The sequence below is a fragment of the Suricata suricatta genome, chromosome 2 (assembly GCF_006229205.1).
Source record: "Suricata suricatta isolate VVHF042 chromosome 2, meerkat_22Aug2017_6uvM2_HiC, whole genome shotgun sequence".
NCBI lineage: Eukaryota > Metazoa > Chordata > Mammalia > Carnivora > Herpestidae > Suricata > Suricata suricatta.
Window position 1 is genome coordinate 35974562 of NC_043701.1, and position 23091 is coordinate 35997652.

General features: G+C 35.3%; 1 protein-coding gene across 1 annotated transcript in view; it reads left to right on the plus strand.

Moving 5' to 3' along the window:
* The window catches only part of TMEM168 (transmembrane protein 168), a 31055-nt gene extending 21000 nt beyond the window's left edge, over nucleotides 1-10055 (plus strand). Inside the window, exons 4-5 of the mRNA XM_029924689.1 lie at nucleotides 1917-2191; nucleotides 6913-10055. Of these exons, the coding sequence (XP_029780549.1) occupies nucleotides 1917-2191; nucleotides 6913-7460 (823 nt within the window). The 3' untranslated portion in view covers nucleotides 7461-10055. The remainder of the gene's footprint in view (nucleotides 1-1916; nucleotides 2192-6912) is intronic.
* Nucleotides 10056-23091: the final 13036 nt, after the last annotated feature.

The following is a 23091-nucleotide window of genomic DNA, read 5'->3' on the forward strand; positions in this document are numbered from 1 at the left end:
GGAAACTGGCACACAAATCCCAGGAATTCAAGAAATTGACAATGAAGTTAAACATAGTTGTTTGAGGGGTGCCGCAGTGGCTCAGTCAGTTGAGCGTCTGACTTTGGCTCTGGTTGTGATCTTAAAAACCGTGAGTTCGAGCCCCATGCCTGGGCTCTATGCTGACACTTCAGAGCCTGGAGCCTGCTTCAGACTCTTGCATCTCCCTGTCTCTCTGCCCCTTCAATGTGTGCTCTCCTCTCTCTCTCTGTCTCTCAAAAATAAATAAACATTAAAAAACTTTTTCTAACATACTTGATTGTAGTTTTATTCCAAAAATAATTCTTGTCCCTAAATGTGTAGCACATTGGTTTAATCTGTAAATATTGCCACATTAAAATTTTTTCATAGTTAAGTACCTCTGAAATAGAAAAAAATAGTTCTTTGCTGTTGTTTTTAATTTTGTTTTGAGAGAGAGAGTGAGAGTGAGTGTACAGGCAGTGCAGACGCAGAGAGAGAGGGAGAGAATCCCAAGCAGGTCCTGTGCTGTCTGCACAGAGCTTGACATGGCGCTCAGTCTCACAAACCGGTGAGATATGACCTGAGCCCATATCAAGAGTCAGACTCTTAACTGATAGAGCTCCCCAGGGACCCCTTTTTGATGTTGATATATTTTGACCACCGATTCTTCTTCATACTTTCCGTGGTGGATTTTAGTGTGGGGGAGAGGGAAGACTTGAAATAAAAAATTGATTTCGAATATTTGACATAAAAACCAAAAATAGACTGTTTGTAGTAAACATTTTCCTCCATGTTTAAGGATTTATATAAAAAATTGTAGATTATTGAGAAGTAAAAGAAATAGCTCAGCAGAGAGAATATGTGGAAAAAGTAGTTTGCACAGATTTTTAATCTGATTTTTGTTAATGTGTTGCTTATTCTTTTACTTTTTGATTGTTAAATGTTACAAATAGGGAAAAATCTTACTATTTTAATGAGAACTAGTGTTACTAGAATATTACTGATAATACCTGAAGGGAAATGTAAAAGTTTCAAAATTACTTAAAGAAATTCTTCTTCTGGATAGGAGTGATTTTTTTTCTTTTCTCCTTCAATATTGATACTATTTTGATTCTTGTAGCTTTAATGGCTTGATTTATCATCTTTACTAGATTATCATTTTATGTTTGTTCTAGGATCGGATCTGTCTTCAGTTAGTGTTCAGTAGTATAAGGCAGTGAACTGAAATTTTAATAATTGTTTTAAAATGCCATTTACTAACAGATAATTTCTTCTGTTATTTATGTTCCTTAAGTTAGTAGAACCTGAATGCAGTTTATTTAAAACTCTGTCTTTTTCAATATAGCAATATAACACATATTGCTCCTTTTGTTAAAGTTTTTTTCTGAAGAAAAAAAGCTCTTTCATTATAGTTCTCACGTGGGTGTTCTTGAAACACAGAGTAAAATCAATATAGTCTTGCTTTTAGAAAGTCTTATTCAATTATCAGTCAGTTGAGGAAAGGATATGAGTGTAGAGCAAAAAATAGTATTACCTACATTTGGATATCTCTTCCTAGCTTTCAGTTTGGTGATTATTTTATTGGTTAAAAACATAACTTTTAGTCTGCTGAAGTAAAATGGGAAAGGTAGTGCATCTTTTTTATTAAAATAAAGTAGCATAAAACAAGGGAAAAATATAACTTTTAGAAACTAACCTTTGATGTTCAAGCTTAATTCTTAGCACTATAGGAACATTAGAAAAGCTGATAACTAAATGGCATGATTTTAAAAATTTTTAAATTTTTTTTAAAGTGTGCCATTTAGTTATCAGCAACTATTATGATTCTTAGATAATTATAAATGAAGAATAAGAATGTGACATAGAATGGATACTATTTAAACACCAAAATGATCTCTTTTTTCCCCCTCCTTCAGTCCTGACGGTCAGCCAACGCTCCTTCCACCAGAGCATGTACAGGAGTTAAATCTGAGGTCTACTGGCATGCTCAATGCGATCCAGAGATTTTTTGCCCATCATATGATTGAAACCTATGGATGTGACTATTCCACGAGTGGACTGTCTTTTGATACTCTTCATTCCAAACTGAAAGCGTTTCTTGAACTTCGGACTGTGGATGGACCTAGACACGATTCCTACGTTCTGTATTACAGTGGGCACACCCACAGCACCGGGGAGTGGGCTCTGGCAGGTAAATGCACGCCTGGCAGTCTCACTGTTACGAAGATAGGCCTCTTCGTGGAAATCTACCCTTCACACTCAAGCATTAAATGTCCAAAATTCTCCATTTTCTACTTCACAGAGTACTAGTATACACGGGACTTTTTTTTCCCTTAGCATACGTGTTTAGCATAATATTAATAATCTCTATAAAGGTTTTGAAAATTATGTCTTGTATTAATTGAAAAAAAAATCTGCTTAATCTGAGACTTATTACCAGTTTCCCTTTACAGTGTTCTGAGAATTTTAAATATAGTTACATTTTTCAGAAGCTGATTAACTTGACTAGTAGTTCTAAGTCTTTAAATGTTATGGATGCTGATTTTTTAAGGCTTAAAATGTTAGTTCTGCCCATGTCCAGTTTTATTTATATTAGAAAGCTCACCGGAATGTGAAAGAACAGGCTGGGTGATATGGTGGGAGTAGCACTTAGGTCAGGAGACCTTGGCTCTGGCACTGATTTTGCCACAACAGTGTTATTTTTGGCAAGTTACCTAACTTGAATGTTTCAGTTCTCACATCTCTAAAATGAGGGAGTAATCCTAAATCTCCCTGTCAAGGGTAAAGTGAGATCTATTTTTATATGTAGATTTGTTTGCTGGGCTTCCTAACTAGGGACCACGTAAGTCATGGGCTTTGTTTTATGAATTATTTGCACCTAGAACAGATCCTAACATGCATTAGGGATCCTTAAGTAACTGAGAGATAGATGAAATCAGTGAATCAATCATGAAAAAAAGAGTAATGTTCTTATTTTATGTTAAAAATAGTTCTAGAACTTAATTATATCCTGGTTTCCCCCATAAATATTATAGATATTTTATACTAAGAACATGTACAAATAGTAAAACAGACATACTATAAAGTAGAAACAGATGTTTAGATGCAGGACTGATGTAAACAAGTATGTGGAAGGACAAAGGCAGAGCTCCCAACACCAGAACTCCAAAAGAAAGGGAACAAACTCAAGGTTTAAAGTAGAAATGATTGTAAACCATCATGGTCTCACTGATTTCATGCCAGATTTATAACCTGGGTTTTATCATAAAAGTATTGTAAATTTTGGTTTTGCAAATAAATATTTAATAAGTTAATGGCTGTCTAGGAGTAAAGGCAAAATCTACTGGGCACATGTAAAGCACAGTTACTATGCTTAGTACTTGATATACAGTAGATTTAATCTTCACTTGAAGTACTTTGGGGTAAATACTGTCACCTCTGTCATCTTCATTTTGTTTTTATTTTTGTTTTTTTAAAGTTTAATGTTTTAACTTTTTTTTAAGTATTTTATTGTCAAATTAGTTTCCATACAACTCCCAGTGCTCTTCCCCACAAGTGCCCTCCTCCATCACCTTCACCTCTTTCCCCGCTCCCCCTTCAACCCTCAGTTCGTTTTCAGTATTCAATAGTCTCTCAAGTTTTGCGTCCCTCTCTCTCCCCAACTCTCTTTCCCTCTTCCCCTCACCGTGGTATCTTCGTTTTTCAAAGAATAAAATGAAAACTTACAGTTGTTACTCATCTCTGGTCATACAGCTGGTAAGTGAAGGCACTATGATTCAAATCCAGATCTGCCTGACCCGTAAGGTATATTTTTCCCCATTGTACTATGTGCTGCCAGAGGCAAAAACCATTCAAGTAGAGAAATTGCATGTTCTGGTTAAGTACATATTTTGTTACCATCATTTATCCATTTTTGAAATACTATAGAAGAGGGTAGTCAACATCAAAGTTAGTCAGATATAGTTTGTACAACTTTTTACTTGGCCTGTAACTTTTTAGAACTCAGTGTAGAAATCCCCTTTCTAATCTTTATGGCTATTTTAATTCTAGGTAAAGTATAGCATTCTGTGTACTTTTCCTTAGAGCACGGGAGAAAAAGTTCTAGTCAATTCAAAAATCTTCACAGAAATAGAATTTCAGAGTTAAAACTAGGGATTGATTATTGAAAACTTATGGAAATGCTTATAATAAACTCTTCTGAAATCAGATGAGGAAAAAGGCATAATTTTGGTGGTCATTCATCTATCCTTAGTTATTTTTAAGTATTTTAAGAAGGTAATTTAAAAGTAAGCTTGTATGTGTACATGAAGGATTAATAGAAACATTTTTCACAAAGTTTGTATATTTCCTCTGAAATCTTTTAAAATTTATTTCAAGTATCTTATTTAAAATTTTTTTAAATGCTTATTTATTTTTGATAGAGAGCCATCAAAGGGGAGGGACAGAGAGAGAGGGAGACACAGAATCTGAAGCAGGCTCCAGGCTCTGAGCTGTCCACACAGAGTCCAACGTGGGCCTTGAACCCACAGAGACCATGAGATCGTGATCTGAGCCAAAGTTGGATGTTCAACCGACTGAGCCACCCTAGGTGCCCCTCAAGTATCTTTTAAAAGGTGGCTTTGGAAATAAACTCTAGATGTTCATTTTACTACTATTTATATCACATACCTTTACTCACAGTGCTTCTTAGAATATGTAACCTTCTTACATTTATGGGGTTTCATAATATGAACCTGATATTTTTGCCTCTTTGAGGGTAAAACACAATATAATGACAAGAGAGAAATAAATGGAAAAAAAGGTAGATAAACTGTAAAGCAGTTTATCACAGATAAACAAAGCCTTTAAAAAAAAACAGTCTCAATTACTTTAACTGCATTAGATGGTTGTTAGCTGATATAAATGCAAGTACTTTGCATCTGGGCCAAAAGGCAAATGCAACATAGAACCTATTCACAGGAGAAAGTAGAGCAAAAACGAAACGGGAGAAGAGAAGTAGTTCATTGAAAAGGCTTTCGTGCGCCTTTAAATCTCTTATTGATATCTAGAGAGCATGTGTATACAAGGAAATTAGTGCAGAATGTGCATTTAAAAATATTTATTGAAATAGTTGTAGAAGGCAAGTTAGACAACAATGCTTTGTGGCAGATGGAATTTATATAATAGCTCTTGTAATCTGTGTCATTCTCTGATCTCTAGAGTAATTGACTAGAACTGGCAGTAATGAAGCAGGCTCCAGGCTCTGGCTGTCAGCACAGAGCCTGATGTGGGCCTCAAGCCCACAAACCATGAGATCATGACCTGAGCCAAAGTCCAACACTTAACCACCTGAGCCACCCAGGTACCCCTGGTGAAGAGTTTTTGTGAAAATTGTGGAAAATACAGGAAAGTGTAACAAAAACCACCTAAAATCCAAACACCCAGCAATAACCACTGCAGTTATTTTTGTAGGTAGACTTCCATGTCATGCTTTTTTTCCTACTATCATAGATAGTTTCTCATTATTAAAACTTTTTTTGTAAGTACCATTTTATTATAAAACTACTGTCTTAGTAGTGGGAAGAAGATCTTTATATGTAATTTTTGTCCCCATTCCTGCCCTTTCCTTAGGATAAATCCCTGGAATTAGAATGATTGTATTAATATTACTGTACCATTGAGACAGAGCCAAGAGTAGGGTGAGTGAGGATGGCAGTTGCCTAGGGCACAAAATTTTAAGAAGATGCCAAAAATTAAATAGTCAAGATAGTATTTTAGTGCCATATATTTAAAAATCAAAACTAACACACAAAAAACCCTATATATAATGAACCAGATGTACCAATTACTAGCTGTAAGACAAATTTGCTTAGACCTTTCTGGCTGTGTGTGTGTGTGTGTGTGTGTGTATGTGTGTAAATCCTGTGTTGTTTTTCAGGTATAAAATGAATTTAAAAATCCATTCTAAACTCATTCTTGGTACAGGTAGGAAAAGTGTTTCTTTTTCCTTAGGTAGGTGCCTACATATGAGGCAAGAAAACATTAATTTACCTGTAATGTAGAACAAGGGTCGACAAACCTTTTCTGTAAAGGGCCAGGTATTTTTGGCTTACTAGGTCCTAAGGTCCCTATTGTAACTGCTCAGCTCAAGCATTGTGGAGCAAAAGCAGCTATAGACAGAATGTAAAGGAATGTTTCTTATGGAAATAATAATATGAAATTTAAGTCTCCTGTGATTTTTCACTGAAGACTTTTGTCTTGATTTTTAACCATGTAAAAATAGAAAATCACTTCTTAGCTCTGAGACCTTTCAAAGGCAGGTGGTAGGCTGAATTCACCCATGAGCCGTAATTTGCTGCCCCAGATGTGGAATATTAGCTTTTAATTTTTATCACTAAATATTAATTTTTAACACTAAATTTTAATTTTAATTTTTTCACTAAATTTAACCTTAGAAAACAATTTTCTTAATTTACTATACATTATAAGAAACTATCCCTTTTTTAATGTAACAAGAATTTTTTTTAACCTGAAGTTGAAAGGTAAAACTTTTTTTAAAAAAAGAAAAACTCTTTTGAAAAGCTACTTTAAAAAATTTTTTTAATGTTTTTTTATTTATTTTTGAGACAGATTCAGAGCATGAGCGGGGAGGGTCAGAGAGAGGGAGGCACAGAATCCGAAGCAGGCTCCAGGCTCTGAGCTGTCAGCCCAGAGCCTTACGTGGGGCTCGAACCCAGGAACATGAGATCATAACCTGAGCTGAAGTCAGAGGCTTAACCGACTGAGCCACCCAGGCGCCCCTGAAAAGCTACTTTAAAAGGAGATTCCATCTACTTTTTTTGCCTACATACTTAATTCCAAGAAGTTAAAGAAAATATACTTAAGAGGAACCTTCATAAATTATTATTCTGTTGAATTTTCTTTTGTTCACAGGTGGAGACATACTGCGCCTTGACACCCTTTTAGAATGGTGGAGAGAAAAGAACGGTTCCTTCTGTTCTCGCCTTATTATTGTGTTAGACAGTGAGAATCCAACCCCTTGGGTGAAAGAAGTGAGAAAAATCAATGATCAGTACATTGCAGTGCAAGGAGCCGAGATGACAAAGGCCATCGATATTGAAGAAGCTGACCCGCCCCAGCTGGGTGACTTCACGAAAGACTGGGTAGAATATAACTGCAACCCCAGTCATAACATCTCCTGGACCGAAAAGGGGCGCACTGTGAAAGCGGTGTACGGCGTGTCAAAACGGTGGAGTGACTACACTCTGCATCTGCCAACGGGCAGCGACGTGGCCAAGCACTGGATGTTACACTTCCCTCGTATCACGTACCCACTCGTGCATTTGGCCAACTGGTTGTGTGGTCTGAACCTGTTTTGGATCTGCAAAACTTGTTTTAGGTGTTTGAAAAGATTAAAAATGAGTTGGTTTCTTCCTACTGTGCTGGACACAGGACAAGGCTTCAAACTTGTCAAATCTTAATTTGGGTCCCAAAGTGGAATATTACTGAGAGTTCATACTACCAGTTATCACTAACTTGCCATTTTTTGCATATTGTTTTTTTTTTATTTGTGAAAAAATATCTTGCTACTTCGGTAGCTTGTTTCACTTTGTCTTTTCTCAAGTAATTATGGTGTATGTACGATGTTGGGAATAAGCATTTTATCCTAAAAGTATGTAAGGAGTCATAAATGCTGATGCTGTATAAATGCATAAGAGATGTTAAAAATAACAGTGCACTTTGAGGAATGTTTGCATATGCCTCTGATTAGAAAGGAAACACTTGTCTGTGCTCCGCAGTGGCCAGTGAAGAACTACTAATGCCTTATTTTCTAGGCATAGGTTAGAATGTAGACCAGACAGTTTGTTTGCTATTATAAAAAAAACTTTCAATTTGCTTACAAAAGATTATTTTTTGTGAACAGTAGGCTTGGGTCCAAGACCATATGAAGAATTACAAGCTCTTAAAAAAGAAGAGAGGAAGAAGCCTGCCTGAAAAGAACGCAAAAATGTACTTATTGTCACCACATGCACATGTCTTGATTGTGGCCTCGTCACCGGTGTAGCAGTGAAGCCCAGATCACTGTTTAAGATCAAAACATTCTTCATGTAGGGAACCGTAAGAAGCTAGAAGCCTGCCAATTCCTCCTTCCTGCACCACTGCTGGGGCCCCGGAAGCACTGGCAATCCTAAGAGTTTCTCAGGGTAACAGTGTTTTAATGAACAATGTTTCCAGTTACAAACTCCTCCCAAATAAATTGTCTTCCCTTTCAAAAAGTAAATAGTTAAAAGAAATTTAGCAACTTCTCATTGATTTAGGTTATTTTCACTCCTCAGAAATGATTCTGATCTCTATGGAGTTAATGCTATGCCATGAAAATTATTTTTCAAATCTCCCATTAGTGACTTTTTTTTTCTACTGATGGTCAAAGGATTAGAAACAGGTCATTTTTTTTTCTTATATACATGTAATGTATTATGTTAAAAAACAGTATTCATCTTGGCAATTTTAGTTATGCATAATGGTGTGGTCGTAATTTTTAAAACTTAATTCAGTGTTTCGTCTGATTAACGCAGGCACTGATCAGGGTATCCCCTAAGAGGTAATTTACCTCCTGTTCCCTTCCAATAATTCTTACATTCTAAATTTTCATATCTGAGAAATAACAAGAGGGGAGTGGAATTAGATTAGGGGATAATCTCATCTTTGTTGTTTAAATAGTGTGACTTCTCACCATTGAAGCCATTCTTCCAGCCTCAGAGAGAGGAAACTATGCCTCTACCATTTTCTACCTGGTGACTTGAAAACTGAAGTTTTTGTTAGGTAGAAGTCACTTAGTGTCAGGGAACTCGCATACCACTATCTATGCAGCGTTGTTACAGTCCAATTATTTCTGTGTTTTAAATATGATTTTCCTAATGCTTTCAATAAAATATTAAAAATTAATTTTTCATGGAATGTGCAAAAAACAGTTACTGAATAATTTTAATATATCAAAAGTGTTAGTAAAAATACCCATATATTAGGGTTCATGGTTGGTAGGTTGATTTGAAATTTTCCAATACTTGGTTATGTATCAACATTATCCAAATGAAATAGTATAGCAGAAAAGACAGTGTCAATATTATGAGCATATAGCTACAAAAAAGTTAAATTAACATTAAATAAAGTCTTTTTCATTTCCAGGCCAATATTAAGCAAATTAACTTTAATTAAAGCGTGTCTCTTTACTCTGAGAAAGCCAAATATAAAGATGTATATCCTGCATTCTTTATAAAGTGATTTCAGGATGATACTAAAAATCAGATTCAAAAGGAAGCAGGCAGCTTCACAGCCACAGAGCTAATATTTTTATAGCTATTTTCTGACCAAAAAAGCTCTGAGCTAGAAATGTGACTTGAGCCAGTTTATTAACCACAAAGTTACAGAATATCCACTTTGATCACTTCTCCTCCTCAAACAAAAAACTGTAAAATGACAATTAAGAGGTGGCATCCTAAAAGAAAGCCACCATTTTAAAACAACAAAGTAAATGATAATATGGAGAAAGAGTATTATAGGAGGGATAAATTGATTGGTTACTTTAACCCAAAGATTAAAAGCTAGATCTGACAATGAAGCTACTCTTCTTACGGCTTTCATTTTATATGCCATATGTTTATGAAGGAGTTACTTGGAGTGATTCAAATTATTTTAGAGCAAAACCTTATCATCCCGCTAAAAAACAGTTAACATGGAGATGTTTTTCAACTTAACATTGACTGAATTTTTCTCCTTATATGATACGTTGCGAAAATCACAAAAGCACTAAAAATGTCTTTTAAAAAAGTATATTCTGTTCTGTGATGAAATAAGGAGTCAAGTTCTTCCTCTTCCTATAATTTTTAGTTCATGCTATTATTTCATTAAAAATTTTTGTTTCAATTTGCTCTGACTAAACTCTTCCCTGGGATATTTGGATTAATCCTTGCTTAGCTTTCTATCTTGCTCTTCTTAATAAATACAAAATTGTACAGAAGACCATTTTTATGACCAGTGTTTTCATAAGCCTATTAAAAATTGCATTGCTGATTAAAGTGCATTTATATTTAATGCATTGGTGGGTAGATTTTTTAAAGTAAAATCTTCATTAGAATCTATTTGTAACTATACATTTTGTTTGTAAATTTTGGTTTAAATATATTTGCTGTCTTGGGTACTGCCTTTTTATATGTATTCTTTCACATTTAGAGCTTAGTCTCCTCTGAAGTAATGTTCGACGTTACCTTTCAACAGGTGATATGACGCATTATGCCAGAAGAAAACAGTTTAATTTTAAGAATGTGGTTAGGTATATTTCATAGTAAATGCTCAAAGGAGATATGTCAGTTCTTTTGAACATCTCTATTGGAAACATACTAGATTATCCTCTCTTTTCAAGGAGAAGCTTATACATCTTGGTATTTCTGGTACACAGTTACCCAGAAGAGTGTGTTGCCCATAATAGGAGTGATTCAAGAAATATTTTTGAGTGAATTCAGAATCCTAAGGAGAAACTGGAATAATTTGATTGTAAATTACTTCATTTTCTTTATAATTTTAAGTGGATATTATTTCCAGACCTTCATTAAATTGATCATTACTAAAGCTTATTACAGAATAAGTGAAAGGCAAACATCTCACATTTTTAAAAAGGTATTTTTTCTTATTAAGTATACGCCATGTCTAACCATGGAGCTCAAATTCATGACCTCAAGATCAAGAGCCCCATGCTGTGCTGACTGAGCCAGCCAGGTGCCCCGACAGTTCACATTTTTAAAGAGTAGTAAGTATCAAGATCAGAGAAGGAAAAACTCAGGTTTGAATGAAAACATAACTGATGTCATTAAAAAGATGGCTTTTTGTTGGCTGAGTTAATTTTTATTAGGATTCTGATATGACTAAGATTGAATCTTTCATTGATATCCCATTAGAAACAAATAGATGATCAGAGACTTCTCACAAATGGAAATTATTAAAAGAAAGTCTGATGAGCAAAGAAGAAATTTGGTTCTGCGCATCAGTGACAATTAGACCGTAAAGTCAGGAAAAAATTGGCCAATCAACATAAAGTAGGAAAACTACAAGGGTCTCACTTTTGAAGTATCTTCCCTATTCACTAGTTGCAATATATAGATCCAAAGTAATTGCTATGAGCAACTATTTTACTGACATATTTTATATTTATGTGTATTAGAAAGTATTGTTAGGCCAAAGTTGATTCAAAATTGAAAACTATAGGTTAATAAGTTTTTAAATATTAGTACATAAAAACCATTTGGTTAAAAAAATCAAATTGAGGGGAACCTGGGTAGCTCAATTAGTTAAGCATCCCAGTTCTTGGTTTTGGCTCAGCACAAGATCTCATGGCTTGTGGGTTCAAGCCCTACTTTCGGGCTCTGCACTGATGGCATGGAGACTGGGCTTCTCTCTGCCCTCTTCCCCAGCTCCCTCCCTCTCCCCCCTCTCCCTGTCTTTCTCAAAAATAAACATTAAAAAAAGAAAGTTGAATGGCCCAGTCATCTTGTGTGATGACTTCTCAGCATTTTGTAAGTATGAACTTAGTTAGAATAAGATAATTTTAGTAAACTTTTGTTATTAGTTTGGTCTATACCTAAAAATACTGATCTATCCCAAATCAAAGGTTTTAGTAAGGTGCCAAAGGTAAGCGAGGAACATGGTATATCTTTCTAGACCTCAATGTTCACTCCATGTAAAGTAAAAGTATTTTTATATTAAAACATACCAATGTATTGATAAGCAAGATTTACATTAATTTTTAGTTTAAAATAGAAGACTTCAAAGCAGTTTTATTTTTGTAGCAGGCCGTTTGTTCTTCCTACCCCAGAACACTGAAGATTCTTTATATATAATATTGGATGTTAATAACACTGTATAGAGAATGTTTTCAAGAAAAAAGTCATCTTCTGGCTTAGAAATATTAATAGCACATGAATTTTTTCAAAAACAATGTTTCTGTATATTTGGAATTTCATATTGATGCCATTTTAATACAATTTTATAATAGACATTTCTAGGGTCTTTGGAGTCGTTTTATAAATGCATTCCTTCTACAGAAGTAGATACTGGTAAAGAAAATGGGGTGAGGATTTTAATTTGTAATCCACATCCACTTACATTAATACCCATTCTCAGCTATTTCTCTTCTACCTAATTAAAAGAGGTATTCCTCTTTTTCTCCAACACCTAATCTTTGGATTCCTTTCTTCTTTTCTACATAAAGCAACTAATTCATTAATAACAATAAAAATGACAGTGACTGAGGCGCCTGGGTGGCTCAGTCAGTAGAGCATTCAGCTTTGGCTCAGGTCATGATCTCATGGTTCGTGGGTTCGAGCCCTGTGTCGGGCTCTGCTGACAGCTAGCTCAGAGCCTGGACCACTGTCTTTGGGTTCTGTGTCTCCCTCTCTCTCTGACCGTCCCCTGCTCACCCTTTCTCTCTTTCTCTCTCTAAAATAAATAAAACTTTTAAAAAACCTTTTTTTTTTAATGACAATGACTGTCATCTATTGAATTTTTTTGTTTTAGGCACTGTGCAAAATACTTGTGTATACAAGATTTCATTAAGTCCTCACAACCACCTTTTATGATTGATATACTTTTATAAGTGAGGAAAGTGATGCAAGAAACTTAAGTAATTTACCCCCAATGATACAGAAATGGCTAAGAAGTTGGGTCTCAGACTCAGCTTTGAGCCAGCTTTTATATTCTGAGGATCCTTACATGCCAAGAAAAGGAAGATTTTACTTTCGAGTATAAATACCTACATGACTTTAGAGAATGTTTTTTTTAATTTTTTATTTGAATTCGAGTTAGCATACGATGTCATATTAGTTTCAAGTACCCAATATAATCATTCCTATCACCTACTGAACCACCCCCACCCTCGTAACCATCAGATTGTTCTCTGTAATTAAGAGCGTTTCTCCTTTTGACTCTCTCCTCCCCCACCACCTTTCTCATTTTTTCCCCTTGTTTTGTTTCTTAAATTCAGCATATGAGTGAAGTCATATGGTATTTGTCTTTCTCTACTGACTGACTTCATTGAGTATTTTCTCAAGGGGCCAAACACCTGGCTACAAGCACATAAGCATATCCACGACGGGCAACTGGGTCAATACAAAGACCTTTGATTATTAATTGCACTAATATCAGCCTAACTTTTTAGCTCCTTCCTTAATTCCCCAGCAATTTCTGATGCTAAAGCCCTTCTGGGGTTGACCTTGCCTGGTCAAATGTTCCTCCTCAGAAGCATTTTCTGTGAGGCTACTAGGCTACCGCTTGCTCCTCTTTGCCTCCCCAGTTCACACTCTTCCATCCATTTTGTCTTCTTTCTATGTACTTAAATCACTGATCTAATGAAAAATCCTCCCTTTCTCCACATCTTGATGCTATCATGTGCTTGTTTAATGGGAACTTGAGCTGGTAATTTAATGGGAACTGGAGGTGATATAAAGTAATGTGTTCACTATCTTGAACTTGAAGTGAATATAAATTTCACTTTTACAAAGACATGAAATTGACTTCTTGTGATTAGGACATAAAATACAAAAGAACTTTGATCCACTAGAAACATGAGAAAAATTCCAGATAAAATAAGCATACTCTTTATTGGAGCTATTGCAGAGTACTATATATAAGCAAATCTAGATGAAATAAATCCTAAAGAGAGAGGAGTTCTTCATAAGTAAACAGACTGCAGTGTTTTTTATACCTGGGGTGAGTGACTGTGTGCTGGAGATTTAGAAGTAGAACTGCCATAGACAAGACTTTGCAGAAAAGAGGGAACTGGCTGAACTTCTGACATTGTGTGCTGGTAAAATGGTCTGAAAGGACATTAAAGCTTGACCCAACAAGCATGCTCTCTTACCCTAGAATTTTTCCAAGAAACAGGCAGTGGAGGAGGGCTTAGAAGCAAAGAGAGTATATGTAGTTTTGTACATTACACTTAATTGCCAGAGTTGGAACCACATTTGAACCTAAGCTAAAACTGAAATACAATTCTCATTCCAGTTCAAACATTAAAATCATCAAGGCTCTCAGTCTCTTGACAGATGAGGCATGGGAGATTAGGGATTGGGCTTACTGAAGGTGATCTTAGTCTAATTAAAGCTGTAGCCCAGGTCTAACTCTACTGAACTTGTGGAGGATTCTGAAGGATAAGTTCCTCACTCTCATCACCATAGAATGAAAGGCATGCACTCCCTCAACAGACATGAACTTACACTTTACCTTCCACTGTTCTTTTGTGTACAATACAGAATACATATTTTAAAATGATAAGACATGAAGAGGAGAAAAATTGGATCCATTATCAAGGGTTAGCAATCAACAGGAAGTCCTACCCACAGCAATCAGACAATAAAAAGGAATAAAAGGCGGATCCAAATTGGTAAAGAAGAAGTAAAATTTACTGTTTGCAGATGGCATGATACTATATATAGAAAACCTTCAGGACTCCATCAAAGGACTACTAGAACCGATAAATGCATTCAGAAAAGCTGCAGGATACAAAATCAATAGAAATCCATTGCATTTCTCTACACTAATAATGAAGTAGCAGAAAGAGAAATTAAGAAAACAGTCTTGGGGTACCTGAGTGGCTTAGTCATTTGAGTGTCAGACTCTTGGTTTCAGCTCAGGTCATGACCTCATGGTTTGTGGGACTGAGCCCCACATCAGGCTCTGTGCTGAAAGAGCAGAGTCTGCTTGGCATTCTCTCTTTTGCTCTCTCTCTGTGCCCCTCTTCCACCCGTGTGATATGTGCTCACTCGCTCGCTGTCTCGCTCTCTCTCTCTCAAAATAAGTAAACCTTTAAAAAAAAAAAGAACAATATCATTTATAATTGCACCAAAAAGAATATCTAGGAATAAACTTAACCAAATAGGTGAAAGACCTGACAACTATAAAACACTGGTGAAAGAAATTGAAAGTGACACAAATAAATGGAAAGATATTCCATGGTCATGAATTAGGAGAAAACCTATTGTTTAAATGTCCAAGCTACCCAAACAATCTACACATTTAATGCAATCCCTATCAAAATACCAACAGCATTTTTCAAAGAACTAGAATAAATAATCCAAAAGTTAGTATGGAACCACAAAAACCTCAAATGGTCAAAGCAATCTTTAAAATTTTTTTTAATGTTTTTAATTTATTTTTGAGAGACAGAGAGAAAGAGCACAAGCAGGGGAGAGTCAGAGAGAGAGGGAGACACAGAATCTGAAGCAGGCTCCAGGTTCTGAGCTAGCTGTCAGCACAGAGCCCCATACCGGGCTCAAACTCACAAACCGTGAGATCATGACCTGAGCCAAAGCTGGACGCTCAACCGACTGAGCCACCCAGGTGCCCCTCAAGGCAGGCTTTAAAAAGAAGAACAACAGCAACAAAAAAGAGGGAAACAAACCACAAGAGACTCTTAACGATAGAGAACAAACAGAGTTACTAGAGGGGAGATGGGTTGGGGGATGGGCTAGATAAGTAAGGAGGGCACTTGTTATGATGAGCTCTGGGTGTTGTATGTAAGTCATAACTACTGAGTTCTCTTAAAATCAATAGTGCACTGTATGTTAACTATTATTTAAATAAAAATATAAGAAAAAGAAAATTTGAATGTATCAAAATCCCAGATATCAAGATACACTACAAACTGTCATAATCAAGACAGTCTGGTACTGGCACAAAAACAGACACATAGATCAATAGAGAGCCTAGAAATAAACCTACACTTATATGGTCAATTAATCTTTGACAAAGCATGAAAGAATATGCAATGGGCAAAAGACCCTCTCTTCAACAAATGATGCTGGGAAAACTGGACAGCTACATGCAAAAGAATTAAACTGGGCCAATTTATTTCACCATACACAAAAATAAACTCAAAATTGATTAAAAGCCTAAGTGTGAGACTTGAAACCATAAAAATTCTAGAAAAGTGCACAAGCAGTAATTTCTCTGACATTGGCCAGAACAATACTTTTTTTGATAAAAAGCCTAAGGCAAGAAAACAAAAGCAAAAATAAACTATTGGGACTACATCAAAATAAATTTCTGCAGAGTCCAAGATATGATTAACAAAACAAAAAGGCAGCCTCCTGAAGAGGAGAAGATATTTGCAACTGACATACCCAATAAAGGGCTAGTATCCAAAATAAAGAACTTATACAACTCAACACCAAAAAACACAAATAATCTAATTAAAAATGGGCACATGAACAGACAATTCTCCAAAGAAGACATACAGATGACCAAAAGACACATAAAAAGATGCTCAATATCACTTATTGAGGAAATGCAAAGCAAAACCATACTGAGATATTACCCCATACCTGTCAGAATGGCTAAAATAAAAAACATAGGAAACAAGTATTGAAGAAGATGTGGAGATAAAGAAACTCTCATGCAGTATTGGTGGGAATGCAAACTGGAACAGCCACTGTGGAAAACAGTACTGAGGTTTCTCAGAAAATTAAAAACAGAACTACCATATGATCGAGAAATTCCACTACTGGGTATTTACCTAAAGAACGTGAAAACACTGCTTCAAAAAGATATACGTCCCCCAATGTTTACAGCCGCATTATTTACATAGCCAAATTATGGAAGCAACCTAAGCATCCATCGATAGATAAATGGATAAAGAAGATGTTGTGCACGTGCACACACACACACACACACACACACACACACACACATGCTGGAATATTATTCAGCTATAAAAGGAATAAAATCTTGTCATTTGCAATATGGATGGATCTAGAGGGTATAGTGCTAAGTAAAATACATCAGTGATAGGAAGATAAATTATAAATTATAATAATATTTCACTCATATGAAGTTTAAGGAACAGGACAAATAAACAAAGAAAATAAAAGGCAAACAAGAAAACAGGTTCATGACTACAGAGGACCAACAGATGGTTACCAGAACAGGTGGGTGGGGGAATGGGTGAAATAGGTACAGGGGATTAAGAATACACTCATTATGATGAGCACTGAGTGATGTGTAGAATTTTTGAATAACTATGTTGTATGCCTGAAACTAATACAATACCGTGTGTCAATTTGACTAGAATTAAAATAATTTTTTAAAAAAGAAACAAAAACTAAGGTAAATATTTACTTAAGAGTATGCAGTCAACAGACACTTGTAGGTTACTAGCAGACAAGAATGTTTTAAAAAACTAAAGTGTGTTGAAATTTATAGGAAAGAATGGATATAATAGGCAAAGAGGAAATTTCAGAACCAAATAGATATTCTAGGACTAATAAGTATGTTAGAAACAAAAAATGCATGGATGGCACTCATGGTGGGGTGAACAGTCCATGGCATAGGATGTCACAACATGTCAGAATCTCAAAAAGGAGTGATCTGGCATGTGCTAAGAAGGGTGCACCAGGGATAGGGGAGAGAGGATAGTGGAGATGGTTACATAGGAGAGATTTATCAAATATAAAAATTTATTAAGGATGATAGAAGCTTATTTTTTCTGTTGAAAAAGGGAATTGCAAATATGGAAATGTAGAGAACTGTAATAACCTCTAAGATGTTGTGTTGGAAGAATAAGTAGTTGATAGAGAAATCAATAGAGATGTAAATATGTATTAACATTTATGTAGATGTATTTTTTTACATATAATCCTTAGCTTTGTCTGTAAGAGAGCTTGAGATTACTAGTTACCAAAAAGCAATGAATATATCCAGATCCCATATTGTGGCTTCTGAATATTATTATCCACTAGAAGAAACCAGGACTCTTTGGAGAAATAAGTGATTACTCCTTGTAACTTTTGCTGGAGCAGCAAAAGAACAAGATAAGTCTGGTATATCTGTTAGTTCCAGAAAGCAATCAATACTCATAAAATAAGAGGTAGCAGTTAAAAAGGCACAAACACCAGCTTAAAGTAACTTCCAATGGCCAGAGATGAGACAATAAACAATAAACAATGATAGTAACAGATTATAGTCCATTGGGTAAAACAGGAAACTATGTGTCCATATTGATACACATACATACATACATACACACACACACACAAAAACTTTGATGAACAGGATAGTCATATTAAAAACAAAGAGGCATAATAAAAAAATTAATAGAGTAGATAGAATGCTCAAAATTGATTAATTCAGAAGAAGATAGGAAAGGAGAACAAAGAAACAAAGAACCAATAGGTCAATAGAAAACAATATCAAGATACTGGATTTAAAGTTAACATTATTGGGGAGTCTGCGTGGCTCAGTCAGTTAAGCAACCAACTTGGGCTCAGGTCATGATCTCACAGTCTATGAGTGTAAGCCCCACATCAGGCTCTGTGCTGAGAGCTCAGAGCTTGGAGCCTGCTTCAGATTCTGTATCTCCCTCCCTCTCTACCCCTACCCCCACCCCCTCATGCTCTATCTTTCTCTCTCTCAAAAATGAATAAACATTTTAAAAATATAAAGTTAACATTATTGATAATTATACTAAATGTAAATTGACTGAATGCTTCAATTAAAAGTGAGAGACTGTCAAACTAAATCAGTTTCTCAACCTCACCTCTATCACCTCTATTGACATTTTGGATCACATTAATTCTTTGTTGTAGAAAACTTTTCTCTGCCTTACAGGATGTTTGACAGCATCCCTGGCTTCTATCCACTAGGTTCCAGTATCATCACCCCTTTCCAAAAATTGTCTCCAGAGAGTTCTAAATCTGTCCTGGGGAACAAAATCTCTCCTGGTTGAGAACCACTTGACTAGATGAAAAATAACATCCAACAATATACTATTTACAAGAAACATAGGTTGAATATAAAGACACTAAAAGTTTTAAAGAAAAAGGATAGTGAAAAGATGCAAATATTAATCATAAGAAAGCTGGTATGACTATGTTAATATCAGCCAATTCAGATTTGAAATCAGAGCATTTTCAGAGATAGAGATATTTCAACATGATCAAAAGACCTACCTATCCAAAGGATTTAAATGTGCATGCACCTAATAACAAAGCTTCAAAATACATGAAGCATAAATTGACAAAAACAAAGGAAAAAGACAGATCATAATCCTATATGGAGATTTAATTGCTAGAATAACTAGTTAAAAATCACTAAGGTTATAGAAAATTTGAACAACACTCTCAACAAATTTGACTTAAATGATATTTTCGGATAACTCAATAACTATAGACTACACAATCTTTATAAGTGGACACAGAATATTCACCAAGATAGACCATATGCTGGACCAAAACACAAGTCTCTTTAAAGTGCAATAGCATTTTAAATATTTTCTAAAACCATACAGAAATAAATTAAAGTCAATTACTAAAAGGCATCTAGAAAAATCCTCAAATACTATAAAGTAACATACTTCTCAGTAACTCCTTGGTCAAAGTCACAAGGGAAATTTTAAAATATTTTTATTATATGTCAAACTTCTTCAAAATACTTTGTTTTTATAGCTCTGCTTTGCTGGTACTTTAAGCAAATGCTAGAGTAAAGCCAGCACTGAGACAAGATTATTTACACTGTCCAAACACAGGATATAGAAATACATTTTTACAGGTGAAATGGTATCTGGAAAGAGTCTGTCAGTTAATGTATATGATAAAGGCATATTTTAGATAACAACCAAATCACAGAACTTTCTCCAAGAATATAGAAGATATATAAGAAACTTCAAGCCGTTTTTAAATTCAGGGTTCCTGGGATCCTTCTTGAACCATAAAGGATAAAACCTCCACCACATGAGTGAACTCAGACCTTCCTCACATAGAGCCATTCTCCCTATCTCTTGAAAGAAGACAATGTTTCAACAGAATGCCTGGGCCAACTTTGGAAAATGATTTGTCTCTTTGCATACAGTTACTGAAGCCACATATGAACAAGATAATTTACCAAAAGATACAGCCTAGCTTATTCTGGCACTTAAAATTTAGACATTCCTACCATAGGAATGACAGCTTTGGCCTGGCTGAGATAAAAAGGCTTTCAGGTAAGAATTTCAACAAAATCTATGATTGCTTTTGAAACACTTGAAGTACCCTGGCCCAGGTCTTTACGCTTGACCCTTCTGGATAATGCATGAATGCAACCATTGAAGTTTGGGGTCGTAATTGCCAACATTTCTGCTGGTCACACTTGCTTCAGTAGATTAAAAAGCCATTTTTCAGGTCTAACAGGCTTTCCATGGTCAAAAAAAGGGGTTCATGAAAACCATTCAATTGCTTTTCTTGAGTTTTAGGGCATCCTTTAATTTTTTTTAATGTTTATTTTTGAGAGAGAGAGAGAGAGTATGTGAGCTGGATAGGGGCAGAAAGAGGGAGAGAGAGAATCTGAAGCAGGCTCCATGCTGTCAGCACAAAGCTTGACATGGGGCTCAAAACCACGAACCATGAGAAAATTGTGGTTAATACTAGATTTTTGCAAATAAGGGGTTTCTAACTAGGAATGATCTTACAACTTCAGTTATGATGTGAAAATGAATGATTTCAGTCACAGATCCTGATCAACTTGAAATTTTACTTACTTTATTTTTTTAAATAATTATTTTTGAGATAGCACAAGTAGAGGAGGGGCAGAAAGAGAGGGACAGAGGATTCCAATCAGGATCTGTGCTGACAGGCTGACAGCAGCGAGCCCAATGTGGGACTCGAACTCATGAGATCATGACCTGAGCTGAAGTCGAGGTTCTACTAATTGAGCCACCCAGGTGCCCCACAATGAAATTAAAATAACAAATCTACATTTTGACTTTCATAATGAAATTGCAGGAAAAAAAAATAAATCTAAAGTAGTTTTTTTTTTTAAAAAAAAAGACTGTATCTTCAAAGAGGCAAAATGTATATGACAGCTCTGTTTCAGTAATAGCAACAAGAAAAGTCAAAGGACAAAAGAATTATGTAACCAACATGCTGAGAGAAAATAATGACCAACATCTATACCCGGCAGAAATATCCTTCAGGAATGAAGATGAAGTAAGGGCATTATAGGCAAAAGTTGAGAGAATTTGCTACCAGAAGATCTTCAGGAAGGAAGTATTTATTTTGGGCAGAAGAAAATTATACCAGCTAGAAGACTAACTGTGGAAGGAAAGAATTCCCAAAAAAGCCAAGGGGGGCCTGGATAGTTCAGCCAGTGAAGCATCCAGCTCTTAATCTTGGCTCAGCTCCTAATCTCGTGATCATGAGACTGAGCCCTGGGTCAGGCTGAGCGTGCTTGAGATTCTCTCTCTCCCTCTCCCTCTGTCCCTTCCCACATACTCTCTCTCAAAAATAAAATAAAATCTTCAAAGAAAGCCATATAGAAGTGCGTAAAACTAAATGAACACTATGCTAAGTGAAAATAAGTCTTGTGGGGTGGAAAAAACAGAGAAAATCAAAATAAATAGCCTATACAAATAATAGCATATTGGTTGTGTTTTCCCATAGGAGGGTTAAAATACTAATTAACTAGTAATTTCTAGGGTAAAAAGTTGCATAAATCTATTTCCATAAAATAAGGAATATTTTCAGACTTATAGAGGGGAAAAATGGGGGAAAAAACAATTAATGACTCTAAAAGAAAGCAAAAAAGGAAGAAAAACAGAACATAAAATAGGCATGCTACATAGAAAGAAGGTAGATTTAAACTCACATTTACTGTTTTAAGACTCTTGAGGAGAGAATCTGGCAGTACGATAGAAAAGAGAGTAATTTAGTCCATCAGTTTGCCTGTCCTAAGGCTTTCTTTTTAGTAAGTTCCTGTAAAGTTTAAAAACCACGATTTCCCTAAATATTTTGGGAACCTAGAGCACCAGGAAGCCACTCTTACCTACGCTTTTTTTTTGCCACCATGAACCTGCAAGATAGGTTTTTTTAATTCCCATTTTAAAAATGAGGATTTCCTAAGGTTGCTCAGGTAGTAAATGACAAAACACAATTGAAACCCGTTCAAATTCATCCCAACCTCAACACACTTTTGCCACAAAGACACAATTTCCACCATTTAATAAACGCAGATTAGTCATGTTATTTAAATATATCCTAAGTTCTTAATTGCCTAGAAGGAACAGATGGACAAAAGTTTTGCAACAAACCCCACTTTAAAAAATTCAAATTCCTGAGATTTCTCAAGTTACAAATAAATAGATCCTTAAAACAAATGTGCCAAACTTAGGCTGTAGTCCCGTGTGCAGCTACTCGGATTCAAAGCATTTTGGAAATGCTACGCAGCCTATATTTTTCCATTCTGTGCCCCACAATGCATATGCATTTCAGTTTCTATTTGGATCTCCATTTAATTCTGCTAAGAATATGCATTCATTTCTTGTTAAAACTAGAGTTTTCATTTCTGAAATGATTTATACTAGAAGACAATGTAATTACATTAGAAGACATTTTAATTTGCAAATTCATTTCCAGCCAAGATTTGTCCAAAATAAAATCTAATTTATGCCAAAGAATATCAAACCTGCTAATCAATTCTCTTTTAATGACTTCCCAGGAAGAAACTGATGTTGGCTATGATTCTTTATACCGCACAGTTATAGTTCTACCATATTGCTTTTTAAAAGTATTCAATCTATTTTCATACTGTTTCAGAATTAGGAATACTTTATCTATTTACCACAAAATGAGAACTTTATTGCCCAAATGATTAAAAAAAAGGAAGACTTTGATGATTCTCCTTCAGGTCACTTCCAGGTACATTCACTTTTATTTTCTTCACTGTTTTTTTTTATTGCTTATTTCCTAATACTTTCTATACTGATCTATTCACTGTATTTTAGTAGACAATGTAATGCTGAAGTGACTGTAGCTTGTCCCAAGACTATTATAAGAGAGCAAGTTAGGGAAAGGAAAATTGTCATTAGAAAAAATAAACAGACGACACAATGGCCCTTAAACTGTTTCCAATGGAAAATCCCATGCAGTTGATGAAAAATGACCAGAAAACATGAACTGCCTCATTAACTTTATGCCCAAGTTATATCAGCAATTGATTTTTAATGCCTATGTTCATCATTTATGAGCTTCTTCCATTCTTTATATACATTTTAAATTGGGCTTTATAAGATGAACTAGTTACATCATGATGCATACTATA